The 27,842-nt window shown below is 40.3% G+C and overlaps 1 protein-coding gene across 1 annotated transcript in view; it reads right to left on the reverse strand.

The window, feature by feature from the left end:
* Positions 1-27,842, reverse strand: part of LOC117543701 (testican-2-like) — a 45,738-nt gene continuing 17,896 nt past the window's right edge. Inside the window, exons 3-11 of the mRNA XM_034212172.1 lie at positions 26,892-26,937; positions 19,800-19,914; positions 11,682-11,790; positions 11,101-11,215; positions 8,048-8,167; positions 7,222-7,440; positions 3,847-3,909; positions 2,557-2,694; positions 1-1,749 (exon numbers count right to left, since the gene is read on the reverse strand). Coding sequence (XP_034068063.1) covers positions 1,604-1,749; positions 2,557-2,694; positions 3,847-3,909; positions 7,222-7,440; positions 8,048-8,167; positions 11,101-11,215; positions 11,682-11,790; positions 19,800-19,914; positions 26,892-26,937 — 1,071 coding nt within the window. The 3' untranslated portion in view covers positions 1-1,603. The remainder of the gene's footprint in view (positions 1,750-2,556; positions 2,695-3,846; positions 3,910-7,221; positions 7,441-8,047; positions 8,168-11,100; positions 11,216-11,681; positions 11,791-19,799; positions 19,915-26,891; positions 26,938-27,842) is intronic.

Consider the following 27,842-nt stretch of genomic DNA (forward strand, 5'->3'; position numbering starts at 1 on the left):
TCAACATACATTTTGGCTCCAGTGCCTTTATTAGTAAAGTGCTCAGCCTAGAAGTACATTCTTATTTACTAACATGCAATACTAAAAACAACCAAATGTCTGGTCTATCAATAGCATGAATGAAGACATGGCAACAATATTCTCATAGAAAAAAAAGTACAATGTGAATTCAAGTATACACACATAACTTCAAGTAATGCACAATTTTTTTTATATAATTATATATATATATAAACACAAAATACAGTTTTGTCAAGTTGCAAACTCATAATAAACATAGTTGTGGCACATTCTTTGACATGACTTCAGCGACTAGTGGTTTCAACTGTAGGTGCAGTTTGGGCCATTTAAGTACATTCTACAGGTTCTCAATAAAAGTAAACCAACTTGAAATGTAGGTCCTGTGTAGGTGAGCGCATCCACTTACTTCCTAAAGCACGTACGTTTTAAAAACTACTATGAGCTATGGAGCATCTTTATCATAAATGGAAACCATAGTAACCGTAAACCCTCTAAGCTCGCTTCACAGATCATCTCCAATGGACTAATATACAGAATCAGTCTGGACATACATCATCACATTGCATTAAACGGCTTTAACGGAATAGTTTGACATTTTGGGAAATACGCTTTTATACGATCTATTTAGAGAGAGATGAAAAGATCAATACAACTCTGTCTGGACACTCATCCACAACCAGGAAACACTGCAATAATGATTGGCCTCTTAAGGGCAGCCGAAACAAATGAACACAACAGTGACGTTTGATTCACAAAAGACTGAACCGAGGAGAAGCGATACCCTGGCTCTGTCTTAATCAAATGTGCTTGCCAGCAACTCTTAATCTCCATTATTAACTTTGATTTATCTTGTTTGTTTAATCTGTACATAAACTGTAAAAACAATATACATTTGTATATTCACAATGTAGTTATTGTATGAAATAAACCACTGAGATAAAAGATTAGTGGGCTTTAGAAGTTTTGGCTGGTCTGTTTTGTTAGCTTTAAAATTAGGCAAGCGTTTCCCTCTATTTCCAGTCTTTATGCTAAGCTAATCTTAGCATCTGATTGCTTTAACTTCAAATACAGAATGCTGGCGAGGCAAGAAGCTTTTCCTAAAACTCTCGACAAGAAAGCAAACAAGCATTCCCCCAAAATGTCAGTCTTATCCTTTCAAGTCTGATCTCTAGTTGTTCTAGTGGGACGGCAGCTCTAATAATCAAGCAATTGTTCACACATTACAAAATGACTGGTAATCTCTATGCATAGATGGCGGTCGGACAGAGAGGGTTTCTGATGGGCTTTAGCTACCTATGGTGCAGGAGTCAGTGGGTCCTGCTTTGAAGGACGGCAACACAAATGCTCTGTTGCTCAAAAAAACAGAGACAAGAGAATGAAGCAATTACACATATCTAAGACAAAAACTGGTCATCGTCTCATCCCTGGACCTGCCGAGCACCACATATCCCACCGGGATGAAACACAACTCCATGCCTCCCCTCGTCCAATCCCAAAATCTTTATCTGTGAGGAGAGAGCCGTCCCTGCAGAGTTTCAGGCCAGCGGCGGTGACTCGGCTCTCTGCGTGGGGTCACACAGTTCTACCAGATGTATCCTCCGTCGTCAGCCTCGCCCTCTTCCTCTTCCTCCTCTTCCGCCTCCTCTCCGGCGTCGTCTGCCTCCTTCTCCTCTTCATCCTCCCATCCCACTCCACTTCCAAAATCTCCGGAATATCCTGCCACTTCATCTGGAAAATGATTAATACATGAGGAATCACTTTGTATTTTCTGCTAACAACATTTCTTCTGGAGCTGAAAAATGAAGACAAAATCTGCAGTTCACTTAATGGCCACTGGAAGCTGGCTCAAAAGTGAGTCAATCCTACCCCCATGTTAAAAACGCAACTTTACAGCAGAATAAAAAAAAGACAGTTTTGATTTTTTAGCCTTTAGCTATCTTCTCTGTTTACGACAATTGCACATGAGGTACATTTTTATACAACTAACCCATTCTCACCCAGGCCTGTCTTAGCTTCTCCCACACTCCACCTCTTTGCACATTTTTGGATTAGCTGGGAGATAGGCATATATTTATTATTTAGATCAGGAAGCGTAAGGCATGTGAGTGCTATCATAAAGAACAATGAACCTTGATTTAAAGGTCCCTGTTGTAAAAAAGGGACTTTTTTGTGAGTGACAGGTGCTAAAACAGAGCGTTTCATACAAAGGATGAATACAGGTAGTATGATAGAAAATGTTTTGCTTTTCCAACAATAAAGCAGGGGAACATGTTCTAGTAAAAAAAAAGAAATATGCAAGTATGGACCTTAAAATGTGCCTTATATGTACCCTTTAAAAAAGGAATACCTAAAACACAATACATTGCATTGGAAACAAGATTAAATCTCACAGCACTTCTAACTAAATATTCATGTTTTTAAGAAAATACAACTGCAGGGTCTCAATTACAGACAGAACATAACTTTGAGAATAGGAGACGTCATGCTGGTTACACTGTGAAAATATCTGTTTGCCTAATCCCCCGTCTCTCTTACCACAGTCTGGGTTGCCATGGATTCTGGTGCCCATCATCTCTCCACCATGCTGGTCCACACACCAGCACTCCCCTCGGCTCTGGTCACACTGCACTTTCCTGTAGTAGCCGTCCTCGTCGCAGCTGGGAATGTACATCCCTACACACACACACACACACACACACACACACACACACACACACACACACACACACACACACACACACACACACACACACACACACACACACACACACACACACACACACACACACACACACACACACACACACACACACACACACACACACACACACACACCACACACACACACACACACACACACACACACACACACACACACACACACTACACACACACACACACACACACACACACACACACACACACACACACACACACACACACACACACACACACACACACACACACACACACACACACACACCTTGTTGTTAAATATTTATACTCTCAGCTCAAAGCTGCCTCATGCTGGTGCCTGAGATGAGCCAGCATAAACTAGAATGCCAGCACGCCTTAGTGAACCTGTGATAAAACCATCAGTCAGGATAGATATTTGGCAGAGAATACCAGGGAGACAGAGGAAGCGTCCCTGTTTGTTTTACACAGGCATGCATATGCTGCTGGATGTGATTTCATTCAGCGTGTTGGTGTTTCCTTATGTTGCAAGAGTGGTGTGTGAAAATGTCGTGACAGCCTCGCTGACAGAGCACTGTTCCAGCCTCTCTCAGGAGACTCTTGTCAAACCCAAAGAGAAGTTCTCTAACAAGCTCCTTCCACTACCGTGAAAACTGGAAGAAACACCAGCACTGAGACGAGTGGGCCTTGGGGATGGAGGAATATATCTCTGGGTTTCAAGCTGAAGAGTGAACACAGATGTGTGGCATGCTGGGTAGATACAGGTTTCTCAGAGAGCCAAACGGGAGTTAGCCTCGCTCTTTCCTAAAGCCGGCGCTGCCCTCTAATCCCCCCCCCCGCCCCCGGCCTGATTAGGACCTAATCCGGGACGTGCGTTTGTGATCTATTAAATGAGCCTCCTCCAGCTTCTCGCTTGCTGCTCCAGGCCATGTTATGTAAACCCAAAGACGCAGAGCGAGTGCGGGGGCACACGCCGGCTTGATGTTGCACTTTAAGGCTAACACTATGGCATTGTGTGGCTTTGAAGGGATCTGAAGCGAGTCCAAAAGGTGTTCCTATACGCAAATGCGCTGTGTAACAATGAAATACATCTTGATCTTGCAGTGTTAAATTGATAGATGAAAAACGTACCAGGCTTCTTCTTCGCCGCCTCCTGCACTTGGATCCTCTCCAGCTCTGCGAGGCACGGCGGCTCTGTGAGAATTGAACACAAGAAAGTGATGACAGGCAATCACATAAACTGCTATCTCCAAACTTTATCTCAGTCAATGCTCTTTAAAATTGCAGTTTTTTTTGTTGCCTGTATTGATTTGTTTAAGAAGTCTTATATTTCATTCCCTCTGAGCCTGATCGATCGCGGGGAGCTTTGGTGAAAGAACATATGATGTAGCCAGAGAATGACAGAGAAATTAGCTGAACCTCAAGAAGAGATACAAATAGAAACTGAGAGACACTTTATATTGACCCACAAGGCGATACATCTTGCCCAGTATTTGTACATTTTCACAGCATTTTTATTGTGTTTTCAGAAAACTCACACTCATATCTTCGATACGTCGAGGGGAAGCAGGCCCAGTTCCAGAACGAAATGACTCAGGGTGCATCTGAGATTAGAGAGGGTGCAGTGGTAAAGTGCTATTTTTATAAGTGGGGAGTGGACCTAACACACTCTAGGGTTAACGTTAGTGTCCACGACAGTGGCCGCGGGTAACGTAATGTCCCCATGATCTGAACTGTTATTACCTGCAGTAGATGCAGTGTTACTGCTGGCAATAAGGGCTGGTTGTTTTAACAATTTTCTGATGTCCATCATTGACTGCTGTGTAAGCACCTTGCAGATGACGAACGTGCAGCGGCACAGGTCACTCTTCTTCTTATTATTACTACTACTATTATTATTATAATATATGTAATATTTTTCACTTAACATTTTTCAAATGAGGGTGCATAACGACTCAACAGAGGGTGCAATGCACCCTTATGCACCCCCGTAGAACCGGGCCTGAGGGGAAGGCTTGTTAAAGTGTAATCATTTCTATACATGTAGCGCGACGTACTGTTCCAAATCATTATCATAAAGCCATTATCACTTAATGGTTTATAAATACCACCAGCAAGTAAGGAAAAATGGATTAGGCAGTCAGTGTAATCTATCGCATGCAGGTTAAATGCCTGATCAATGGAGAGATCCGTGTGCAAATGAGGTTACTGCCGGAGATATCCTGCATTTGTTCAGTAAAGGTCAAGCGGTGCAGATGCTGCACATTCGCCAGCTGAAAAATCCCAGTGAGTGCAGGTATTATCCAGAGACGCCTCACAATTCCACATTTTTACAGCATGAACTGCGCATGAAATGTCAGGGACAGGGCTTCAAAAGTAAGCTTTCATTTCTAAGAGAGGATTCAAAAGAACACCATGTTTTTTTAGTTTAATTCTATGATAATTTTGCCTGACATTTCTTTTAACCCAGCTCACCATGTAACCCATGCTTTCAGCTTCTATACAGCTAACAAATGTAACACGCTTTTCATTTAATACTTCTAAAGAGAGAAATATCTTATTTGTGAAGATTATCATTGAATCAAACCAGAATCTTTACAACCATGTAGAATAAGTTTAGATCTGGGCATATTATTTCATGAAAGGTCACAAAGTACTAGTACAGAGGTTGAACATAACATCTCCAAAACCCAGTCAGATGATTGGTCAAACCTGATGCTGAACACGTATTTATAAAAAACGTATTTTCCATGTGATACGGTGCATTAGGAAAGCATTTTCAGACTGGTTTTGTTTGAGACTCTTTATAGACAGGTGTGTCCGTGTGTGTGTGTGTGTGTGTGTGTGTGTGTGTGTGTGTGTGTGTGTGTGTGTGTGTGTGTGTGTGTGTGCATGCGCGTGTGTGTGTCTCTTCAAATCACATCCAATCAGCTGAATTTGCCACAGGTGGGATCAAATCAAGGTGTAATAACATTTTGAAGGCAATCAGGGGAAATTAGAGGCACCTGAGCTAGATTTCCAAAGGGTCTGAATACTCATATCAATGTGATATTTCTCTTTCTGCTTCGACACTGTCGTTATGGGGATTTGAGAGCAGGTGGATGAAGGATCAAATTGAATTAAAGACTGCAACATGACAAAAGGCGAAAGATGTAAACCTCGATTAACCTAGATTTTTATGGACTTTTTGTTTCCAATCTTTAATAAAATAATAAACAAACAACAACACTATCTAGCAATAATACATAGGCCTACTTCACACTCTTTCAAATATATACACAGACTAGGCGGTTGGGGGATAAATAAATAATAGTTATCTAAATTAAATAGGTAAAAAAAATAAGATGACATGGAAAGAAAAGGGTTATGATTCAGTAATGGCCTTGGGGAGTTTGTGTTCAAACTAAAATTCATAAAATACTTTCTGAGTGCACTGCAGTTGCTTCTGTGTGCCGCATCTTGCACAGAGGAAAAACAATACTTTCTGTTGAACCAAAAAATCAATTGCTACTAGGGAAACCAGAAGGGGGTTGATTGAAAGGAACAGCGTGACTGATGTTAACTAAATGATGCTTTGTTATTGGACTTCTGTGCCGATCAGGGACTGACTGTCCACAGGGAACACCGTGTTCAGGCACAGTTACAAAACCTGGTACCAGAACGGCTGAGGCCAAAGATCAATGACGGACGGAACAAGAGCTGTGAGACTTTCTGGCCCAGGGGAGAGACAATACGATGGGACTATGTGCGTTCAGTGAGGCTGCAAAGAAGGACTTTACGTTTTGAGAAGGATTCTCGCAGACTTTCAGATGACTCAGATAAAGGAGGGCTTGCCCAGCAGGAGGGGAGAGCTGCTGATCGTGTCTGGGAATAATGTCAGACCTTGATATCCGCAGGTGGAAAATAGACAGAATGGAACGTTTGTAGACACTGCCGAAGGTTGAAGAGAAAACCTTTGAAGATGTTGCTTAGGCCTGAAAAAATAATCCTGCTTTGTTCTAATAGCCTGTAGCAGAATAAAGAAATACTTCAACATTTTGGTAAATAGTTTATTTCTTGCAGAGAGGAATTTGATAAAAGATTGATCACACATTCACATCTGAGTGATAAATATGGAGGCATAAGAGATAGGGGGAAAACAGCTCACTTGCTCTCTCCAAAAAAAAATGTAGCTCCCTTGTTTAAGCCTCTTACAACAATACATGTAAAATGGCAGCTTGTGTGTTAAGGACAAGTAAAGTGCTGAAACTATTTTGAAGTTGTACTTTTGAATTTCAGATAGCTCCTTCAATACTGCTTCCAGGCTTTCTGCTAAGCAAACAGCATCCTGATTCTAGCCTTATACTTAGTTCTCTCTGGTGTCGAGCTTCAAGATGAATATACTCGTTTGTTTATCCCCTTTCACAGCAGCAATTGCAGGTGATCATTGCATCCTCTCTACTTCCCTGTGATATAACCTTGCTATTCTTTCACCCAACCCAAAAAGACTGTGGGGAGATCCCTTACTTTCTCTCCAGAAGCAGAGGCACCACTCCGCCGTAGAGACCTTCCCATCCTTGTAGCTGTCGCAGGAGTTGAAGAAGGGTCGGATGCAGACCTCGTATTTGTCCAGGTTAATAGCGGCCAGCTCAGCCTGGTCCAGATACAAGTCACTGTTGGTGTCCAGCCTGGAGAACATCCAGCCAATGGAGTCCTTGCAACTGGCCACAAGGCTCTTATCCAGCACTGTAAGAAATCATTTCCCAAGCTTTTTAAAGGTCCCCTATTATACAGTTTTTCATCAATATATTATAGGTCTCAGATATATACAAAACATGTCTCTGAAGTGTTTGGCTCCAAATACCAAACAGATCATTGTAGCATCCCATAATCCCCTCTGTTTCAGCCCTGTTTCAAAAGTGCTGATTCTCTGTCTGTTACTTTAGATGAAAATAAGGAGCCCCTCCCCACGCCCCTCTGAGAGATATTTGGTTAAAAAGAACACAATGGTGCTCTAGGAGGAGATTCAGGTGATAAGGTGGGGGGGGGGTTACCTTGGTTGGTTATTGGCTAATGGCTACACAAGCCAAAAATCGTTATGACATCATAAAGTGGCCAAAATCTGATCAGCTCATTGTCAGACAGGTTTTTATAGAAATGGATCAGGACAAAAAGTGGGCTAATCTTTTTTCCTGACACTTTCAGAATCTCTTTACACAAAGGGGACACGTGTTTATGTATAAAAGACATGAAAAAGGGGATTTTGCATAATAGGTGACCTTTAAGTTGTATCTATTTGCATGGGCAATTGAGTTGTAATTCTGAGTATAAAGCCGCTTTGTGAGTTTCTAACCTGAAGCAGTGCCAGCTCTGAGCTTGCCAGAGTTATTCTGCTTTGCGTTTCCATGCAGGAGTTGGAACCAGTCTCTCAGGCGGTCGCCCAGGTCTGCCAGGTCCTGGCCGGTGCAGCTCGCTGAGGGAGCAAAATAAAAAAGGAAATCCCAGCATTCAAAACTTTGCCAGACATTTAACAGCAATCTGACTCACCTTCCCTACAGAGAGACTTTCTACTGCTCTTACTGAATCAAAGGCACAGCGCTCCCTCACTGTAAAGCTGTCAAAGTGTAATGTTCCTGCTGTCATTTTTAAGTGTATGATCTGCCACTCAAAGAAAACATAATTTCGCAATTAACTCATCAGCGGGAAATGCTGTTTTCCCGATAGAAATCCACTTGCAGTCTGTATTCCAGGCTACAGATGAAAAACAAGAGTAACATTTCATCCTTTGATCAATTGGCATTTTTATGTGCCCGAGAGCTTGGACAATCAATGCTGTTTGACTGCAATGATAGATAGTGTACACTCCAAATAATTAATCACCACATGATTGAAAGAGCAGTTTAACCACATGAGATGTTTGGCTAACAGTAATCTCTGAAATTGGTGAGTATTGATCCAAACACGCAGCACTGGGTTGATCCGACTGACGGTTGGCTTGTTAAAGTTTATCCATAAGGAGATTAACCAGTTTGTGTTTAAAAGGGGCCTAACATACCATAGGAACAACAAGGAATAACAAGAAAATGCATTGAAGTATTGGAGAATAAAACAAAAATAATTCTAAATGATCCTTAACATCTTTATTAAAAGTATATTGATTGACTTAAAGGCCACAAAGAGGCTGTGAATAAATCTTTGCAAAACTAAAATGTAATATACAGGAAAAAATGTGTATTGTAGGCAGTGGTGGGAAGTCACTAAGTATCATACTTAAGAATGATTTGGACATACTTGTACTTTACTTGAGTATTTAAATGTTATAAGACATACCACATGTATTTACCACTATTTACTTTTTACATATTAAAAAACACTATATGCTTATTTGTAATGTAGTACTTTACCACAGATCATGTTATTTTTAACGGCTCCACATTGACAGACTAGATTGAAATGCTTGTACAAGTGATAAAACAGGATACAATTTTTTTTTAATAAACACTGTAAGAGCCATTCTGCATACTTTTTACTTTTGGTACTTTAAGTACATTTGGATCATAATAATACTTCTGTTCTAACCAAGCGGCAAACTCTGGGGAACAGCCGGGAAGCCAATACGGAAGTGCCACACACTGCAGTTCATACATGGGCCGCTAGGGACTGGCTGCAGAAAGGAGCAATTTCCATAGACCCCCATGTTAAAATGCCCAACTTTACAGCAGAAAAAAACATGTTTCTACCCATGGATGCAATAAATATTATTATCGATATAGTTAGATTCCACCTTCATGATTATGAATCTGTGAGTGAATTGTTTTCTAACACGACCCTTTTATTTATATTAGGTCTTAAAGTTTTTGCATAAATTAGCTAACAGCAAGTTGTCCACTCTGCTAGGCTACAACCATAGAGGCGACAACGTTAGTTAGTCATAGCACTGTACTTGACCCTTTAGCTTTAGCCGTGTTCGTGGTGATTGTGCCTTTTAGAGAATATTGTTACAAATACCAGACAATTAAAATGTCGTGCTGTGCGCTTGAATGTACTAACAGAACTTCCAAGAAGTCTAAAATGATAATATTATACATGTTAACCCCGTTCGCAGGTGTTAGTGTGCTTGGTAGCTTAGCTTGTTACTTATTAGCCAGCTAAGGACGTAACCCTTTATGCATACATATACATTTTAGTTTATGATTCAGCCTTGGGTAAGACTTTTATAGTCTATGGCTATGACGCCCATAATGCTAAACGGGAGCAAATGTTAATAGGGGACCCAATTATCCCAGTGGTGGTCGCCGGAGCTAACGGAGCCGCAGGGGGCTAGCTCCAGTCGGCGTCCCGGAGCTAGCCCACTGCGGCTCCGTTAGGTCCGGGCGGTGGAGTCCGTCTTTTCTCAACGTGTGAATGACAAGCATTAAGAATAATAAAATATAGCTAATTCTCTTGCAGATTGTCTCATTTGATTATGAATGTAACGTTTATATGGGGGAATTACACTGTTAGCAGTAACTTGGTATGCATGTATTTCATGTTAGCTTAGCTTCTTAGCCTGAGCTAGCTCTGTTTACTTCCAGTTCGGAGGCAGCAGGTCCCGCCTCGGCTCCGCCTCTTTGCCCTTATTTGGAGCAGTCGGGATTAGACTCTGACGTTGCTGTCAAGCCGTTAGTGGCCGACTCCGCCTACTAAAGGCTTCACGGCAACTCTGCAGAATCCTATGGGTGACGTCACGGACACTACGTCCATTTATATATACAGTCTATGGTTCTAACTGAAAAGGGTCATCGTGAGAATGAGAATTTTAACATTTTGTATTTTAATTACATTTTGATACTAAAACTTTTGTACTATTACTTAGGGTAGGTAGGTAATTTACATGACCAATGAGGGCACGAGATAAGTTTGTGCACAGATGGAAGGCTGACAGGCAGGTCGGCCATCCAGTTATTTTAGCCGGGCCGGCTAAAATGATTGGTCGTGCTTTTTACAGTACTACGGCTTCCACAGATGACATTTTTGTATGGATTTTTTGTCAAAGCACTTCAGATATTCATTGCTATCGGGATGTTAAGAGCATTCCATGGAATATAACAAAAAGTGTATCTCGAGCCGGTTTCTCAAACGTACACTTATTGTAAGTCGCTTTGGATAAAAGCGTCAGCTAAATGCAATGTAATGTACATACCCCACCTTTAAGTAAACAACTTAAATACTACAGGATCCGAGTACTTTATCCACCTCTGATTGCAAGAGTAGCATAGCATCATCTGAAAAGTGTACAATTTAACCTTAAAAGATGTGTCTTTTTTCTTACTCTGGATAAAAGAGATGACAGGGATACAGGCAGTGAGGTGTGAAGCCCTAAAATAACGATGCATATTTATAAGAGGTAAGGAAAAGGTCACTTGCCACGTTTTGCGTCGATATTGGTGAGGATGACGGAGGCAGTGGCACAGGGGCAGAACCCAGAGCACATGATGCTCAGCTCTTTGCCGGCGAGGCAGGCCTGCTGCTCCAACTTACACTGTGAAGAGAATCAGAGAGATGCAGTTCAAATATTTATGAAGGTGACCGCAGGAAAAGAGGGATTGCTCATTCAGATGAGACTCAGGGAAAGGCTACAAGAATGAGCTGTCATTTCTTCAGCGTTTTCTCATGCAAGGTCAAAATTAAAAACTATGCACAAATCAATAAGGAGTCCTGGCAGCGGACAGCGTACGATGATGCAGCTCAAAACAACGTTAGTCATTAATCATGCAGCCATGTTGAGCTGGTGAGCGTCCTCCTGTGAATAGTGATGAAGTGTGCCGCCCCGCTGCGTCCACGTATATGTCAGCGCAGCAGGAAACAGCTCCTGACTGGACTCCCCTCATTATTTAAAACGATGACACGGGCGCTTTATTTTCAGGGTTTTAATGGTGGCCGAATCCAGTAATAAATCAGAAGTAAAATGTAAAAGAGAGATGCCAGTGCAGAATCATTTCTATTACCTCAGAGGCGTAGTTGTGTCCATCAGAGCCACATACAGGTGAGGAGGCAGTAACAGGACAAGACTTGCAGCTGCTTTCAGAAGCCTCCTGCTGGCCCGACTGTTTGACTCTGAATGTGACAGGAAAAAAGGAAAAGTTACAATGTAACAAAACACAGAAAAGATAACAAATCTATTTTTACCTCAAGAAGGAAGATAGATATATATTTTCTAGGGCTGTCAGTCGATTAAAATATTTAAATCGCGATTAATCGCATGATTGTCCATAGTTAATCGCGATTAATCGCAAATTAATCTGTTCTAAATGTACCTTAGAGGGATATTTTTTCAAGTTTTGAATACTCTTATCAACATAGTGGACAAATATGCTTTATGCAAATGTTTGTTTATTATCATTTGAACAATGACAAATATTCTCATGAATATTAAACACAACAACCTCTGAACATTACAAATATTCGCCTCAATTCAACCTGGAACCTCTCTCATACAATACAATAATACAATACAAAGTGTGTTTGTGTGTGTGGCCTAGCATTACTATACTTGTGGGGACCTAATTCTGTTTACAGTCATGTGTGGGGACTCGCCTCCCTTATGGGGACAAAATGGAGGTCCCCATGAGGGGAATTATTAATTTTAGGGTGAAGACTTGGTTAGGTTTAGGGTTAGGGTAAGGTTAAGGTTAAGGGTTAGAGTTAGGCATGTGTTGGTTATGGTTAAGGTTAGGATAAGTCTCCAGGAAATGCATGTAAGTCAATGTAATGTCCCCTGAAGTGATGTATACATGGTATGTGTGTGTGTGTGTGTGTGTGTGTGTGTGTGTGTGTGTGTGTGTGTGTGTGTGTGTGTGTGTGTGTGTGTGTGTGTGTCTGTTTGTTTGTGTCGGCGCAGTTGTCGGCGAAATGCCGCTCCTCTCCTCATAACTGTCAAAGCATGAGACTGAAGTTCCCACTGTGGGTCAAAAATAATGCGCTGTGACCCCGAGGTAACTGTCATTACTGAGTGAAGTCCAATACGGCCCCTACACACGGCGCCGTGCGTTGAAGCTTCAACGCTTCTGCCCATTCACTTTGAATGGGGTGACGTCACGCTTCGCCGAACTGCATTGTGGGAGCAAAGCGTAGCGTTGCTTCAAAAGTAGAGTAATGTTCTACTTTTGAGGCTTCGACGGAAGCGTCAGCCAATCGAATCATATGCCAGTACAAGCTCTAGCCAATCAAACCGCTGCTTGTGTGTCCGGGACGGGAGATGCATGTGATTGGTTGTTGGTCGAGCGTCAGAGATGCCCGCCGGTAAACTTCAACCCACGCCGCCGTGTGTAGGGGCCAATAGTCTCCGGTGAGCGCAACTGTGGAAGTCTTTCTTAAATCCTCCTCTACTTTCGCTTTTTGGACTTCATACAAGTTGTGTATTTTCGACACAGTGGTGGCTCTGGAAGGCAATTCATAAGTGCAGTCGTTGGATGCGACCCGAATTATATCACGCAGCCCCTCGTCCTCCACAATGTTAATTGGCCTGCAAGCTGTAGCATTTAGCGATCTTTGTTGAAAGTTTGCTGCTCGTAGACGTGTCCAGGCATCTCCCCCACACACTTTCAAGTGTGGTCTGCCGCAAGCGTTTATTATTTATAATAAACGTCTTTATTATTCATACCCTTCGTCTCGCCTCCCCGCTTTTTGTTGCAGCCCCGGAGCTGGGGTTGTAACAGATTGAACACAACTTTTGATCAGAAAAATCAGCAAAGGTAAGACTATTTTCAGTTTTTGCTCCGTAAAGCTACGTTGTGTGATGTCTGGGTTTGCTTCCCCTTCTGCAAGTTTTGATCGCAGTGATGATACCAGGCCCGGTTCTACGGGGGTGCATAAGGGTGCATTGCACCCTCAGTTGAGTTGTTATGCACCCTCATTTGAAAAGTGAAAAAAAATAAAATAAATGAAGTGAAAAATATTACATATATAATAATAATAATAATAATAGTAGTAATAATAATAATAATAATTTAGTTGAAATAAAATAAATTGTAATTGTGGTTAAATAACATTGTCTGCTGCATTTATTTGGTCAATTTAAACGGTAAGTAACGTTATTATGTGAGGTGCGCGTGACCTGTGCCGCTGCACGTTCGTCATCTGCAAGGTGCTTACACAGCAGTCAATGATGGACATCAGAAAATGGTTAAAACAACCAGCCCTAATCGCCAGCAGTAACACTGCATCTACTGCAGGTAATAACAGTTCAGATCATGGGGACATTACGTTACGTTTGTTTTCACTGTCGTGGACACTAACGTCCTCCTGCCCGACTCGCCGGCTTTGCCCGCCTCGCCCACAGAGGCGGAGCAGCCGCAGCCGTCTTCGTTGCCCCAAACACCGCCACCCCTCAGCGGCCCACAAGTGCCAGAGGACCTCTGCAAAACAGAGCCTGCCCAGGTATATTTAAAAAGTACCCAACTCTGCTCATTTTGCAGCTCATGGTTTCAAAACAGAACTTAACTTAACTTCAATATTTTAAAAAAAATCTTCCCGGGGGAGCATGCCCCCGGACCGCCCTAGAGGAGGTGAGGACCCTCCTAGAGGAGGTGAGGACCCTCCTAGAGGGTGTTAGGTCCACTCCCCACTTGTAAAAATAGCACTTTACCACTGCACCCTCTCTAATCTCAGATGCACCCTGAGTCATTTTGTTCTGGAACCGGGCCTGGATGATACTAATACCTCTAGAATCTGTGGAATCTCAGCTTGCTAGCTGATATCTTGTTTGTGCAGATCCGATAAGTAATAAAGTATTTCTACCATGAGTTCTGCGCTCAGGGTTCATTTAGACGCTTCTTGTGAGACTTGTGTTTTGTTTCGGTAAAAATTGTTCATATCGTCAGTTAGCTGAGTTTCTTCCCGTTAAGTGGGTATGACCATGGGTATGACACATTAATAGGTTGTTAAATGTTAAGAAGCCCTGAGGCACAGTTTTGTGAAAACAGGTTAAAATGAAAAACTCAGGGATCACCAGTGGCAAACTATCCATAAGTGTTCAAGACATTTAACCAAACTAAAATGACTGACTCAGTTATATGTCTCCACCAACCTGTCAGGAGGCAGGAAAATGTTATCACTTCATCCTTCTACTCTTTTAGATAGTGGTGTGAAATTGTATAATCAGCATATGAATCATTGGGTTCTGGGACAAAATACAAGGTCATAGTGACCTCCAATGAAGTCCAAGTGGGTGTTTGTGAAATGTTTTAAGTGGTGTAACATGAGATCGTCGTAACGGCAAGGCTTAAAAAACTCAAAGAACATCTTGACTTCAACCTTGTTTTTTTCCAAACCCAAAACTAGCCTTGGCATTGAAGGCAAGGCAAGTTTATTTATATAGCACCTTTCAACACAAGGCAATTCAAAGTGCTTTACAAAAAACGAAAGACATTAAGAAAATGGCATTTAAAATCAGTCATTAAAAAGAAAAGATAATCAAATAAACATTAAAATAAAAAATACATGGATAAAAGTTACAGTGCAGTCTAAGATGTGAATAGTTCAATTAAAAGCAGCGACAAAAAGAAAAGTCTTCAGCCTGGATTTAAAAGTAGTCAGAGTTGCAGCGGACCTGCAGGTTTCTGGGAGTTTGTTCCAGATATTTGGAGCATAATAACTGAACGCTGCTTTACCATGTTTAGTTCTGACTCTGGGGACAGAACGCTGACCAGTCCCTGAAGACCTGAGAGATCTGGATGGTTCATAATTTAGCAGGAGGTCAGAAATGTATTTTGGGCCTAAACCATTCAGTGCTTTATAAACCAGCAGCAGTATTTTGAAATCTATTCTTTGACACACAGGAAGCCAGTGTAAAGACTTCAGAACAGGAGTGATGTGATCCACTTTCTTAGTGTTAGTGAGGACTCGAGCAGCGGCGTTCTGAATCAGCTGCAGCTTTCTAATAGATTTTTTAGTGAAGCACTGAACATGCTGTTGGTTGCTTGTTTGAGAGGGATAAACTTACATTATCTTTTTCCTGTCCAGTTGAAATTGACGTATTGTAAGTTGCTTTCTACAAAATATCCTGGAAAATTAATTAAATGCAACAGGAAACTGTTTGGGGAAGACCATTTGTTTTCAATGAATGCTTTCACTGTAATGGGATGGCAAAAGGCACCTCAGAGGCTTATATCTACCATGTTGGGTAAATAAAACCAGAATTGTCTCTGCTTGGTAAAATCCCCTTGCTTACTTTCTTTCTTATCACACGGTGATTGACTTGATGTTCAGTGAGCATTACGCTCTGCAGTACCACGTCAGAGGCTGCGCTACTTAATGATGCCGGGATGGTTAAGTGTGGTTGCGTTCCTGCTTATTACCAGGGGTGCACATAACTTGTTTGCCCTGGTTCTCAAAGGAGCACCTGGAGATGTTGCTTGGTGCTCATCCTTAAAATGAAATAAACCGTAACTTTTGAGGGGGTCTTGACTTTATTTGCCAGACACACGGCACTGAACACACATGCAGAGGTGAACACAGAACACACATGCAGAGGTGAACACAGAACACACATGCAGAGGTGAACACAAGACAACATTAGCACGAGCAGTAATCCTACAAGCTGTCATCACTACCCTCCTGACTGTCAGACATGGTAGCTGATGATGTAGGCCTACTACTTTCTCTCTGGTTGAGTCTGCGATTAGCTGCTTGCATCCACAAGTCAACAGCTGGTTTTGGGTGAAAGTCTCTGTTGTCATCTTAGACAAGTGGATGTAATCAAATAAGTATGTGAACATAACCAATAACCTACCATAGCAAATAACAAATGAATGTAACTTATTTTATTTGTGTTGTTCATTCATATCTTATTTTACCTTAACATTTATTTATTTATGCATATTTTTTTATCTCTCCAGTTTTAAAGGATATTTTTGTTTACTGTCCTATAGTATACATTGGAATGATTTCAAACCTGTTTATCCCAATAATTATAAAGGAGTGCCTATGTGTTTACATAAATTGTGACCAAACCGTTTGAACTTAGACTAAAGTGAACTATCTAAACACTCTGAGTCCTTTACCTCACTGAGCTGTAGTATCAGCCTCTCAGTCTGACTGGAGAGGACTCTCCCTCCACATTATTGTAGAAACATCTTCTTCTTCCGTTAGAGCAGCTAGCACCAGATGCTAATAACAACAGCGCCGGAACCGGTGCACCCTCCCTCGCTCCCACGCTCTCTCGCACTTTGGCTGTGAGCTGCGGGCGCCAGATAAGCCAATATCCCCCATTTTCATCACTTACAGCGCCCATCGTACAGGGCAAATGAAACATGTAACCGGGGTGAAAAGGGTGTTACATTTACTTAATTGTGAATATTGTTACATCAAGGCTGAAAATTAGGATGAGCCCCAACGGTCAAAAATGGTTTTTTCCCTCCCAGAGCTGCCAGCGCAGCGCCTCCACAGATCTGGCGCCCTAGGCGAACATCTATTACGCTAGTGCTACGGGCCGGCCCTGAGTTCATATCATAGGTTCATATGCAACTCGCAAATATATTTCTCTCTCTCTCTCTTCTCTTTTCGCTCTCCTCTCTTCTCTATTTTCTCTTTTCTCTTCTCCCTTCTCTCTCTCCCTCTCTCTCTCTCAATGTTGGTACGCAAATGCGCCTTTTTTCAAATGACACGGTGCTCTTTTTTTGGCGGAGGTGCACATGCGCACCTGCGCACCAGTTATGTGCAGCCCTGCTTATTACCCATTATTCCACACAGTGTCTCTCATCTCTGGAGGGACTCTGTAAATGAAGCACTTTATTGGAAAAGATAAACGCCTGTTGCAGCAGATAGTCTTTGAAGGTAGTAATAATTCACTCCATTCATTATGTTCAGACTGCAGCCTTGCTCATTTGTTTTCCAGTCAAAGTGGAATAAATGAAGTGAAGGAATAGATAGATTATTCTCAGTGAGTTTCAACACAGAAAACTGAAAGGGAAAGAGCATTTGAATTACTGAAGATTCCAGGTGGACCTTTTGAAATACCAAACGTTTTTTCTAGATAACTTTTGACTACCTCTCCTCTAAAGCTGGCCTATTGTCAACATGGGTAGCTTAGTAAAGTATTTAGGGGGACAAGCACACATTGCATTCCACATGTATGTGCTGTTTCTTAGTGACAATAGAGTGGAGCAGGTCATTAAAACAGTAAAAACGCTGATCACAGCAGTTTCACAAATAAAGTCTGTGTTTTTCAATGCTGCTGGCCACGAGCCAAGTTGTGACTAATGTCTGCTCAGCTTGTGTCTCTGATAACTTATAAGATGAAGTAGTTCAGCAGGTTTTAGGAGACAAATTATACGTAGAGATAACCTCCTCTACAAAAAAAAATTGGATATTGTGAAACTGATAACAAAAACTAATGCGTTTCTGCTACGCTGTTCGGCTGCAGCAACCCTTTGCTCAAATTGTTCATCTGATAATATAAGATCCAGACTTCCAATGATTACAATCTTTCATTCAGTTAAAGTATATATTTAAAAACAATCAACTTTTAAAGTGTATTGTAAAAATGTCTCTTAAAAAGCAGATTTATCACGGCTTCTGGCATACCTCCTCAACACTGACATTAAGGGGATACAAAATAATTACAGGTGAAATTAAAAAGGCAGTTAACTTCATTAACATTACGACTTGTGTGTTGGAAAATTGTTGGAAACATTTGGGATTTTTTTTAAGTACACACTTCAACAACATATGTTTTGTAATTTTAGTACATTTATATGCGGACATGTTAGAAATTGTGCCTTTAAACTACGATAGGGATATGGTACCAGAGTTTTGACACTTGTCCCTTTTGTTTTGATATTTATATTATTATATATTTTAGCTGTGCGAACTTGTTTCAACTAGAAGGCTCACATTGATGTTTTTCTCTCTATTAGCTGCTTGTATTTTCAGTCCATAAAATGAGACGTGGACACAATGCAAGCCTCGGTTTGATCAGGCAACTCTGAATGAATGAGCAAAGACAAAGTGCACATTTACAAAGTTTCATACTGCAGAAATGCACGCATACAAATATATGGATTAGCTGAGAAAACGTTGTCCTCTTTCGCTGGGTTACATTTAAAACATGTTCATTTGATTCCGTCCCTACTCATAAATGTATGAGTTCACAAACTTATGAACCATGTACTTTTAAGTAATTAAAGTAAGTAGAAGCGGCTTCATTATTAATTAAAAGTGAGTTGCGGAAGTTTATGATACATCACGCATTAGATAAGACCTTGATGAGTCATGTATTAGTTAAGCCTTAATTAATCATAAGGTTTGAACCCTTGGCATTAAGTGTTACCCATTAGGCTAGCATCTCTCTTATGTGTCCAATAGGAGCATTACTGTAGTGTTTTTACGTGTAAACCCATACAAGGATAAATAATGACCATAAAGATGTTCATGGTATTAGCAACTAAAGAAAGTTTGATCGCTACTGAATATTTAACAACATTTAAAAATCACTGAAATATTTAATTTTGAAAACCATCAACAATATATAAATGTATTTGATATATTAAGTGTGAATAGTCAGTTTACATTTTCAGGCAGTTTATCAGAAGTTCACTTCCAATTATCTTGTCCAAAATAAATGCAGATAATTCAGTAAGTCTATATACTGGTATATTTAATTTGGGTTTTGTCTCTTTTATTGCAAATGAATGTGTGTTGTGTGTGTGTTTTCTTCGTCAAATTCAGTAACACAAATTAAACATATTGAACTAAGCTAAATATGTTAGTATTCAGGAGAGATTGCTTTTCAAAATTAGGTTTTCAATTTCTTATCATATTAAACTTTGATGGCTATGATTTTCTTCCCAAACCGTCTGCGTTGAGTTTTCCCACCTTCTGGTTAATTACTCAGTGCTCAGCATGAGTGTGCGAGCTGAAATGGCATCACTCCTAACTCATGACACTCTCTGGGCCTGTTGCTGGCTTTAATCAATAGCCATCACAAGCAGACACTGAAAGGCTTTTAACGAACGCACAGCTGTTGACACCAACACGACAGAAATGTTGGTCCGGAACCACGTAGAAATCTCATCAACAGCGACACACAAAACAAGCCTCCCCTCAGACTTTATGACTCCACCTACCTCTGCTCCATTTTCTTGCGATTCACACACATGGCCCTCTGGTAACCCTGGGCAACGCACACCTTATGGCGGCTGCACTTCACATTCTGGCACGGGTCCTTGGTGGTATCAACGGCTGTAAGCACAAAGCAACACTAATATCACCAAAAGTGTCAATCACAGCTGGAGTGTTATGCTTTAATTGGCTATTTTTGTCACCTCCTTGAAAAAAGAATACAGAGATTCCAGCTGTTTTTCTTTTGTCTTCTAACAGGAAGCACACACACATACTTTAATTAAACGTATGATGTCATCAGATTTCACATAACTGTATTAGGTTAGTTTAAATCAATAAAATATGCTAAAATGTACTTTATTAATCCCAATTTGGGAAAACATTTTTGCAGCAGCATAAAACAAACAAGGCATTGCACATAATAACAAATTAAAAGAGTAGAAATAAAACAATTCTAAAATAGAAACATCACAAAATAGAAAGAAAGATATACAGATGACCGTGAAGATAAACAATCTATAAACTGTCTGACAAATAAAAACACTATTGAATAATACTAATATTAAGTTTAAATAAAAACATATTAGGTTAAACTTAGTATTATTGCTTTCAACTAACCTGATAAAGCTATTTGAAATTGGTTGACATAATACATTTAAATAAAGTCAATGTTTCTGTTTTTGTCCGCTCAACAGATTGATAGCAAGGGGGGCAGCTATATTAAGTGTTGCATAATCAAATATATACATTTGAAAAAAAACGATCTTCCATCCTCTTTTGTCAGCGTGTGAACTAAGAATCATGAAATGTGTGAAAAATATTCTGGCAGTGTGCACAAATGAGTCCATTGACTTTATAGTCATAACAGTGCTGCAAAAACATGGACGCCTAGCTGTCATTAGCGTTGGTTGCTAGCACTGGAGAGCCTGACAGACCTGATTGAGCATCTCTTTCTCTCTGCTTGTCACATCTCACTTCCCCCTTGTCAACTCGTCACTGTCTCTCCCCATCTTGCTTTTTCTCTCCCTCACACAAACACTTAATCTTCGTCTCCATTTCTTCCTAACCTCTTCGCTCCCTCCCGAGAAATCTCTCTCCCTCTTTGGAGAGCTGAACTCTTCAATGCCAACCTTTTCCCCAATGACAGACCGAGATGAAAATAGCAGCGTGTCTTCCGCCTTCATCAACCTCTGGTCAATGACATTTCAAACTAGATGTCGCTCAGTCCCAAGCCACTTGAGAGGCCTCGGAAAGACCCACAAGCTCAGATAAATTGGAGATTGTGTGGCAGATGGAGAGAGAAATGTAAGCTGTGAAATCCTGAGTCAGCTTTGAGCAGCTGCTTTGTAGTCAACACGGTCAACAGACCAGGTGGCTGCCAGCCAGATTCCTGCAAATCCAGGGTCTAGGTGATACTTTGATGCTACAGCAGGAAAATACGGTGGATGACAACTCGGAGGAAGACCAGAAATACAGGTAGGGGGCTCGGAATAGTTCTTCTAAGAGCAGGTGTGAGTCTCAACTGCAGGAGTTCATAAAGAGTTGAAGGTCGGCACCACTTCTGAGCTACCTAGCTTGTTATCTGCTAGCCTTTGTTGCACTAAGCATTTTTATTTTTGATAGGGAGATAGATACCTTACTGATCCCAAATTGGGAAATTATTTTTGTTGCAACAGCAGTGTACAGGCATTACAATCTTTACATCTCTAAAGGTGGGAGAAAGTATAAACATAATTAAATAAAATGAACTAAAATAACAATAGAAACAATAAACAGCAGCAAGTATGTATTGTACAGTATAGATCTACAGTATAAAGGACATGAACCACAATAATCCTCAATATAAAATGTTCTATCTAGACAATTTAGACTGTTCAACAATATATTACAGTTGCAGGAAACATAGCATATCAATTACAGTTGTGTAAGTAGCAGTTGTGCCAAAATGCTCCTGGTTGTTCATGGCACTGGAGGGGAGGAACTAAAACTGTGTAGCAGTTAACAGATTTAAAAAAAAAAGAAAACACCCAAAAGGTTCCATCACTGCTGAAAGATGTAGAAAAAGCATGTTGCATTATTTTTGCCGAAGTAACTTTTCAACATTGGGGTTTCAATATCTTCACAAGTGTCTGTTTAAGTTCTGATAATGTATATATTAATATGGCATTTTATGTATATAGGTATCGGCTCCCAAAAAGCTTGGCCTATTATTCAAGGCGACAACCAGTAAATTGTTATATAAAAGGATAAATCAATACCTGTGAGATATCACTGGTATTTTAGTGTCTATCATAATTTAATTGCGAAACAGATACTCAAATTTCCCTCACTGTGGGTAAAAAGAAAAGACTCCGCAAAAAAGAGTAAAGACATACCGCTGAATGTCATTTCCTATCAAATATTTTCAGTTTGACTTTTATTCACTTCATCTGTTCAAACAGGTCTTCTGCTCTGTCATGATAGCTCAGCATGTGTAACATTATCCAGACTGTACCACTGTTATTTCTCTTTGATTTCAGACATTTCACAAAACCCCAAATCACCTTAAACTGTCACTGCATTTCTCATTTTTACCATTTCTTTTCAATAAAGAGCACAGACTCACATCAGTTCTCTTCAATGAAACCCATCAGGTTTCCCTCAGGCTTTCTTCTGGTGTATCTTCCAGAGAGGATATCTTTCTGGTGGCTTATTTCAGAGAATAAGGTTTAACATTTAATTTAGTTAACAACAGCTCCACTCACGGTTCATAAACCTTTATGGGGGCAGGGAACCAAAATGTATGGATTTATTTGAGTGGTGTAATATACTTTTAACTGTTATCACCTTCTTGTGTGCCTTTTTGTTGTATTTTCTATGGTGCAGTTGATAGAAACCACAACTGCAGACTGTGCAGCGACCCATGCAGAGCAAACACAGTCTGAATGAATGAAGAAGAATCAAATGAGGCTCGAAAGCACGCAGGGGGAGACACAGGTACTAACGCTCCACAATCCTCTGTATGTGTTTTAGAAAAGAACATGCGGATCTGAATCTGAACAGAATATACTCGTTCAGGGAGACAAAACATGTTATGCATATCCAATTCATGTCGAGTATTATCCTGCATGAGGTTGAATTTAAATATAATATATCAACATGCTCATTGGCTAACAGCAGCCTTGATGTATAGGGAATATACTGTATACCCTCTGGGAATATGATCATTTCAGATTATTTTATAGCAGGTTTAATAATTACCTGTGGGGGAAATATCATCAGGTGCAGGATTGTTGATATGTGTACATCTAAAATGTGGCTTAAATTGCACATATATCCAAGCGGTAATGTGCTTTGTATAAAAAATGCCATGCCAACAAGACTTTAGTGGTTAGAAAAGTGGTTTAAAGCATTTTGAACTGCCTTGTGTTGAAAAGTGCTATATAAATACACTTGCCTTGCCTAGTGATGATATACAGATATAATGGATTTGTAATAAGGTGAAAAGTCAATATATTGTAGGATAGGTGTTGGAAAATTATGTGGGTGTTATGTTTATATATATAGTACAGATAATGGTGGGTTGATCAAATGTTCAGTAACAAAGCAATTGGTTTCCTTCTAAGTTGTCTAGGAAACCAAATTAGTGTGCTTCTATTCTTCACAATTTTAGAGATTTAGTCAGAATAAAGAGACCATAATGAGCGACGTGTTAGGGGTGGTTGGATGTAGCACTTTCAAATAAATGTTTGAATTGCTTTACTGTAAGTTCCCATAGAAACACCGCTCTGTGTTTTCAGTATAATTTCAGTGCCCCTCTCTCATTGTTCTTATGTTTAGTCATTTCATCTATCAAGTCTGCCTCCAGGCAACAGCTTAACACCAAACACGTCCCTCACACGGTATTTTTATACAACTCCTACATATGGAGGTGAAATCTAAACACCAGATTTTATTTGCATTGAAGATTGAGTGCGTTTTTCACCTCGCCTTCTCTGTCGCTGGCTATTCACATCATGCTGCATTTGCAATTTGGAAAGTGTAAGGGCCATAGTGGGTTTTAAATCCACCTGGAATCATGTCAGCAAAGTAAATGGGACTGGAATGAGCCTGTGTCCTATCTCTTTGTATTATTTTCTTATGCTGCCATCTAAAACATAATATTAAGCACATTATGCTTCCAGTTAGACAGGATCCTCCATTTAAAGCCTTCAGCAATTTATTTTACATTCAAATGGTCAGAGTGTGCATTTAATAAAGTACTTCAGTGGTTCTGGACTAAAACAAAAGAAAAGAAAATCCGCAAAAGACTTGCCAAGGAATAGTCGCACCCGTCTGAATCTGAAAAGATTTAGCTCTGATGAACATTAAAAGCATGCGAGAGACAAGCTTTAAGTAAATTAGTTTCAACTGGATTTGCAATTAGTCATCTTAGCAGACTCTTTTATACCCTTCCATTTTAATTGGTGGCCGCTGTGTTAAAGCAGCTTTTATTCCACTCCAATGGAGCTATGAAAATATTGACTTATAATTAAAGAGGATGCAACACCTCCGATTCTTTTTATAACACAATGTTTATGAATCATTTCTTCGTGTTGTTGCACGAGTGGAAGCATAATCACAGTCATAAATTGGTTCCAGGCATAAGAGAAGTTTAATTTATCGGCTAAAATATGATGTAGAGCGGTCAATTGTTGTTGAAGCCGAGCTGACGTCTCACTTATAAAAGCACTGGAGGTGTTTGAAGTCTCCCATTGGGTCTTTTGTACTTTCTTAGCCTACAGGTACAGATGGTTGGAGTTTTATTCTTTCGGGTTACATTTACAATAAAGAGGACCATGATCATGATTAACTCTGCAGAATTAGTCCCAGTGGGATTTAGGACAGGGATGAAATCAATGGTATTCAAATGAACATCGCCCACACTACAGCAGGCGAGGCGTTTCCTTGAGACTACATTAGCTATTCCCCCTGTTGTACGGACAGATGAGTGGGATAACGTCTGGAGTGTCTTCTTACATCTTTCTCCTGTGGGGCGAGTCTTCAAAGTCTTTTAAGTGAGGGTGTGTGGGTGCTGAAGCCGACCTCACACACTCACCTTGCAGCAGGAACACACTGCTATCCCCTAAGGGCCCGCTCCATTGGCTAAAACATGTGTGAATAACATGTATGAATATTATTGTAGAGGCTAAGCCAACGCTTTAAGCCTCTGAGGATCCGCTTGGTGGGTGTAATTGACGCACACAAGTTTGCTGCCGAATAAAGGTCAGAAACAAAGTTTCCAGTTTGAAACAGTCCATTTATTTTCATTTGACTGGTTTCCATTTACTTGCTTCTTTCCATATTCACCACACGATATTACCGTTTACACAATACCTTTGCTTGTAATCCCGTGTTTGTGTGTGTTCTCCGTGTGTGCTCTCCGTGTGTGTGGTCAAAAACTGTATGGGCCTTCCGGCGGAACCTCTTTCCAACACACATAAGTTCCTACCTTTATACCCACAGTTAATTGGCTCCTACAATTATATTTATATTTATACCAAGAGCTGTGATGTGATGTATTTTAAATATGTTTAGGCTACTCGCAAGTATGATAAGTCATTATGCTTACAACATTCTGAATATGTGTCCCTTTAATATAGTCTTTTTGCATACAAGAAATTGGAGTTTGAATTTTGGTTTATGATATTATTATTTTAATTTAAACTAACAGGTGCCAGATAATGAAATACATTTGTATACATACATACAAGCACAACAAATTGCTTAATTACGCGCCAACACTCTGCTTTTGTTTTGCCTAACACAACCTAAATATCTGCCTCTTTAGCTGCTGAATGCTTTGACTGTACTTTGACTACCGTTTGGTGCTGGACAGGTGGCAAAATGATAGGCTTTTATACCCTTTTCTCCTGAAACAGCATTGATGAGTGATTCACAACAGAGAGCCGCACTAGCGAAACAATGAGCTGAGGGGAATTGCAAAGTTGTGAAATTATATAAACCAGATTGGCCACTTTAAATTAAAAAAAACAAGTTACCTCAATATCCTCTAGTGGCAGTTAGGCAGTTAGTCTTTTCACAGTGACTGTGTTCAAACATTACATTACATTCAATTGCATTTAGCTGACGCCTTTTATCCAAAGCGACTTACAATAAGTGCATTCGACCAAGAAGATACAAACTTGAAGAAAACTGAATCATAAAAGTACATCAGGTTTCAGCCAAAACATTTCAAGTGCTACTCAACTAGCTTTAGATAAGCCAGTCCTTTATTAGTATATATCACAGCTGGGCCTAAACTTTAGTCTGTGACAGAGCAGCAGTCAGGTTTCACAACATCAGCAGTTTTCTGGCAAACTCTACACTTCCTAAAACCATCAATGTCGGATGCTGGTCCCGTGAAAAGACACGCTGTTAAATGCTTCAATAGCTGGGCTCAATGCTGTGATTTATTTTTGAAAACATTTAGGATATAAAACGTTTGCACATTTTCAGTTATTTCTCCTTTTATATCAGTTGAATACAAAAAGAAAATGTGACTTTGCTCACCATTTTCACATAGCCTCCATTCCTCCTCCACAGCTGATTTTCTAACAGCCACATCTTTTTTCTCCAACTAGAAACAGACCCCATGGAGGTAAATGGAGCCTGGTGGGAGTTTGGAGTTGAGCCCTCAGCAACAAAGGCAATTATAGCAGGCTTTTCAAACTAATGGATCCGACTGAATTCAGACCTGAATCACAACTGTGTTCTCACCCTCCAGAACCTGCGACACTCAAGACCCTCGCTCACTGCACACAGGATGACCTCAGACTGCTGCTGCATTTAAGAAAAGCCGGCACTTGGATGATGTGCGCCGCACTGTTTCATTGTCGACAGCAGATGTATAAAGGTGAACAGCACTTAGCAATGATTATGCCGGTATAATCTGAAATACAGCAGTTATTTTCCTTTGCTGTAGAGCTGTCCATTTAAGTAAAGCCATTTAAATATTAAAAGTCTTTACAAAGTCTCTACATATATTACAGCAGCATACACTCTGATGTAGGTGGAAAATACAACACACAACCATCGTCCTCAGATAAAATATTTTCTAATCAGATAAAATCACTTACTTTCATCAGAGCCCGTGTTCTCCTCCATGTTTTTGATGTAATCATCCTGGAAAGAAAAATATATTAGCATTAATGGATTTTATAATTCCTTTTGGGCAACACAATAGGGCCCTTTAAGGAGAATTCAGAAGAGAATTCATAATGAAGGAAGATAACAGAAACTTCTCTGCATGCCATGAACTACAGTTTAAATGTGAGTATGATTTTAGCAAATATATTCAGCTCTTATTTTGAACAGATGGGTTTTAAAAAGATAATTAACATACCAATCATTTAAACTCAAGGTTAAGTTAAATGTAGTCAATTTCTGTGAGCATTTTTTTTCACAACATATTCTGTTTTCACCTGTTTATAGTATTTATGCTAAATTTAGCAGCTGCTATGCTATGCTATGCTATGCTATGAGATTGGTATCGATCTCAAGCTTTAAAGTTAGTCAGGATATTTCCATAAATGGCAAATGAGGTTGATGTTGTTGCTGTAGTCTCTAACATTTAGAAAACTGCAAAAGGCAAGAGTGAGAGCATAAATATATCTCATAAGAAGGCTCGGACTATCTTAGCTGCAGCGCTGTTGCAGAGGGAATATTTGCTAACTAAATCTGCTTTTTAGATTGAGTCCCAGGCGGTGTTGCGCTGAAACGATAATAAAAAGACAGCGTCCCCCTGCTGTATCCATTCTGACCCATTTCTCAGTGTGAGGACGGAGAGGATCAACTATAAAGCAGTTACTGCTCGGCACGAGGCCCAGAGAGGACCCCGAGGATCAGGTCTGTTCAGTTTAGCTCCGTGTTATTCTGCTCAGGGCACACCGGGACTGAGCTCCCAAGTCGAGCTGAACAAGTGTAGCCGAAGGCTTCTTAAATACTGCGCACAGGGTGAGGAGCTAAAGGGATTGTGTCTGTTACATATTTTAATATATGGACCGTAGGCCTACCACTTTTTTAAGAAG

The sequence above is a fragment of the Gymnodraco acuticeps genome, unplaced genomic scaffold, assembly GCF_902827175.1.
Source record: "Gymnodraco acuticeps unplaced genomic scaffold, fGymAcu1.1, whole genome shotgun sequence".
NCBI classification, from domain to species: domain Eukaryota; kingdom Metazoa; phylum Chordata; class Actinopteri; order Perciformes; family Bathydraconidae; genus Gymnodraco; species Gymnodraco acuticeps.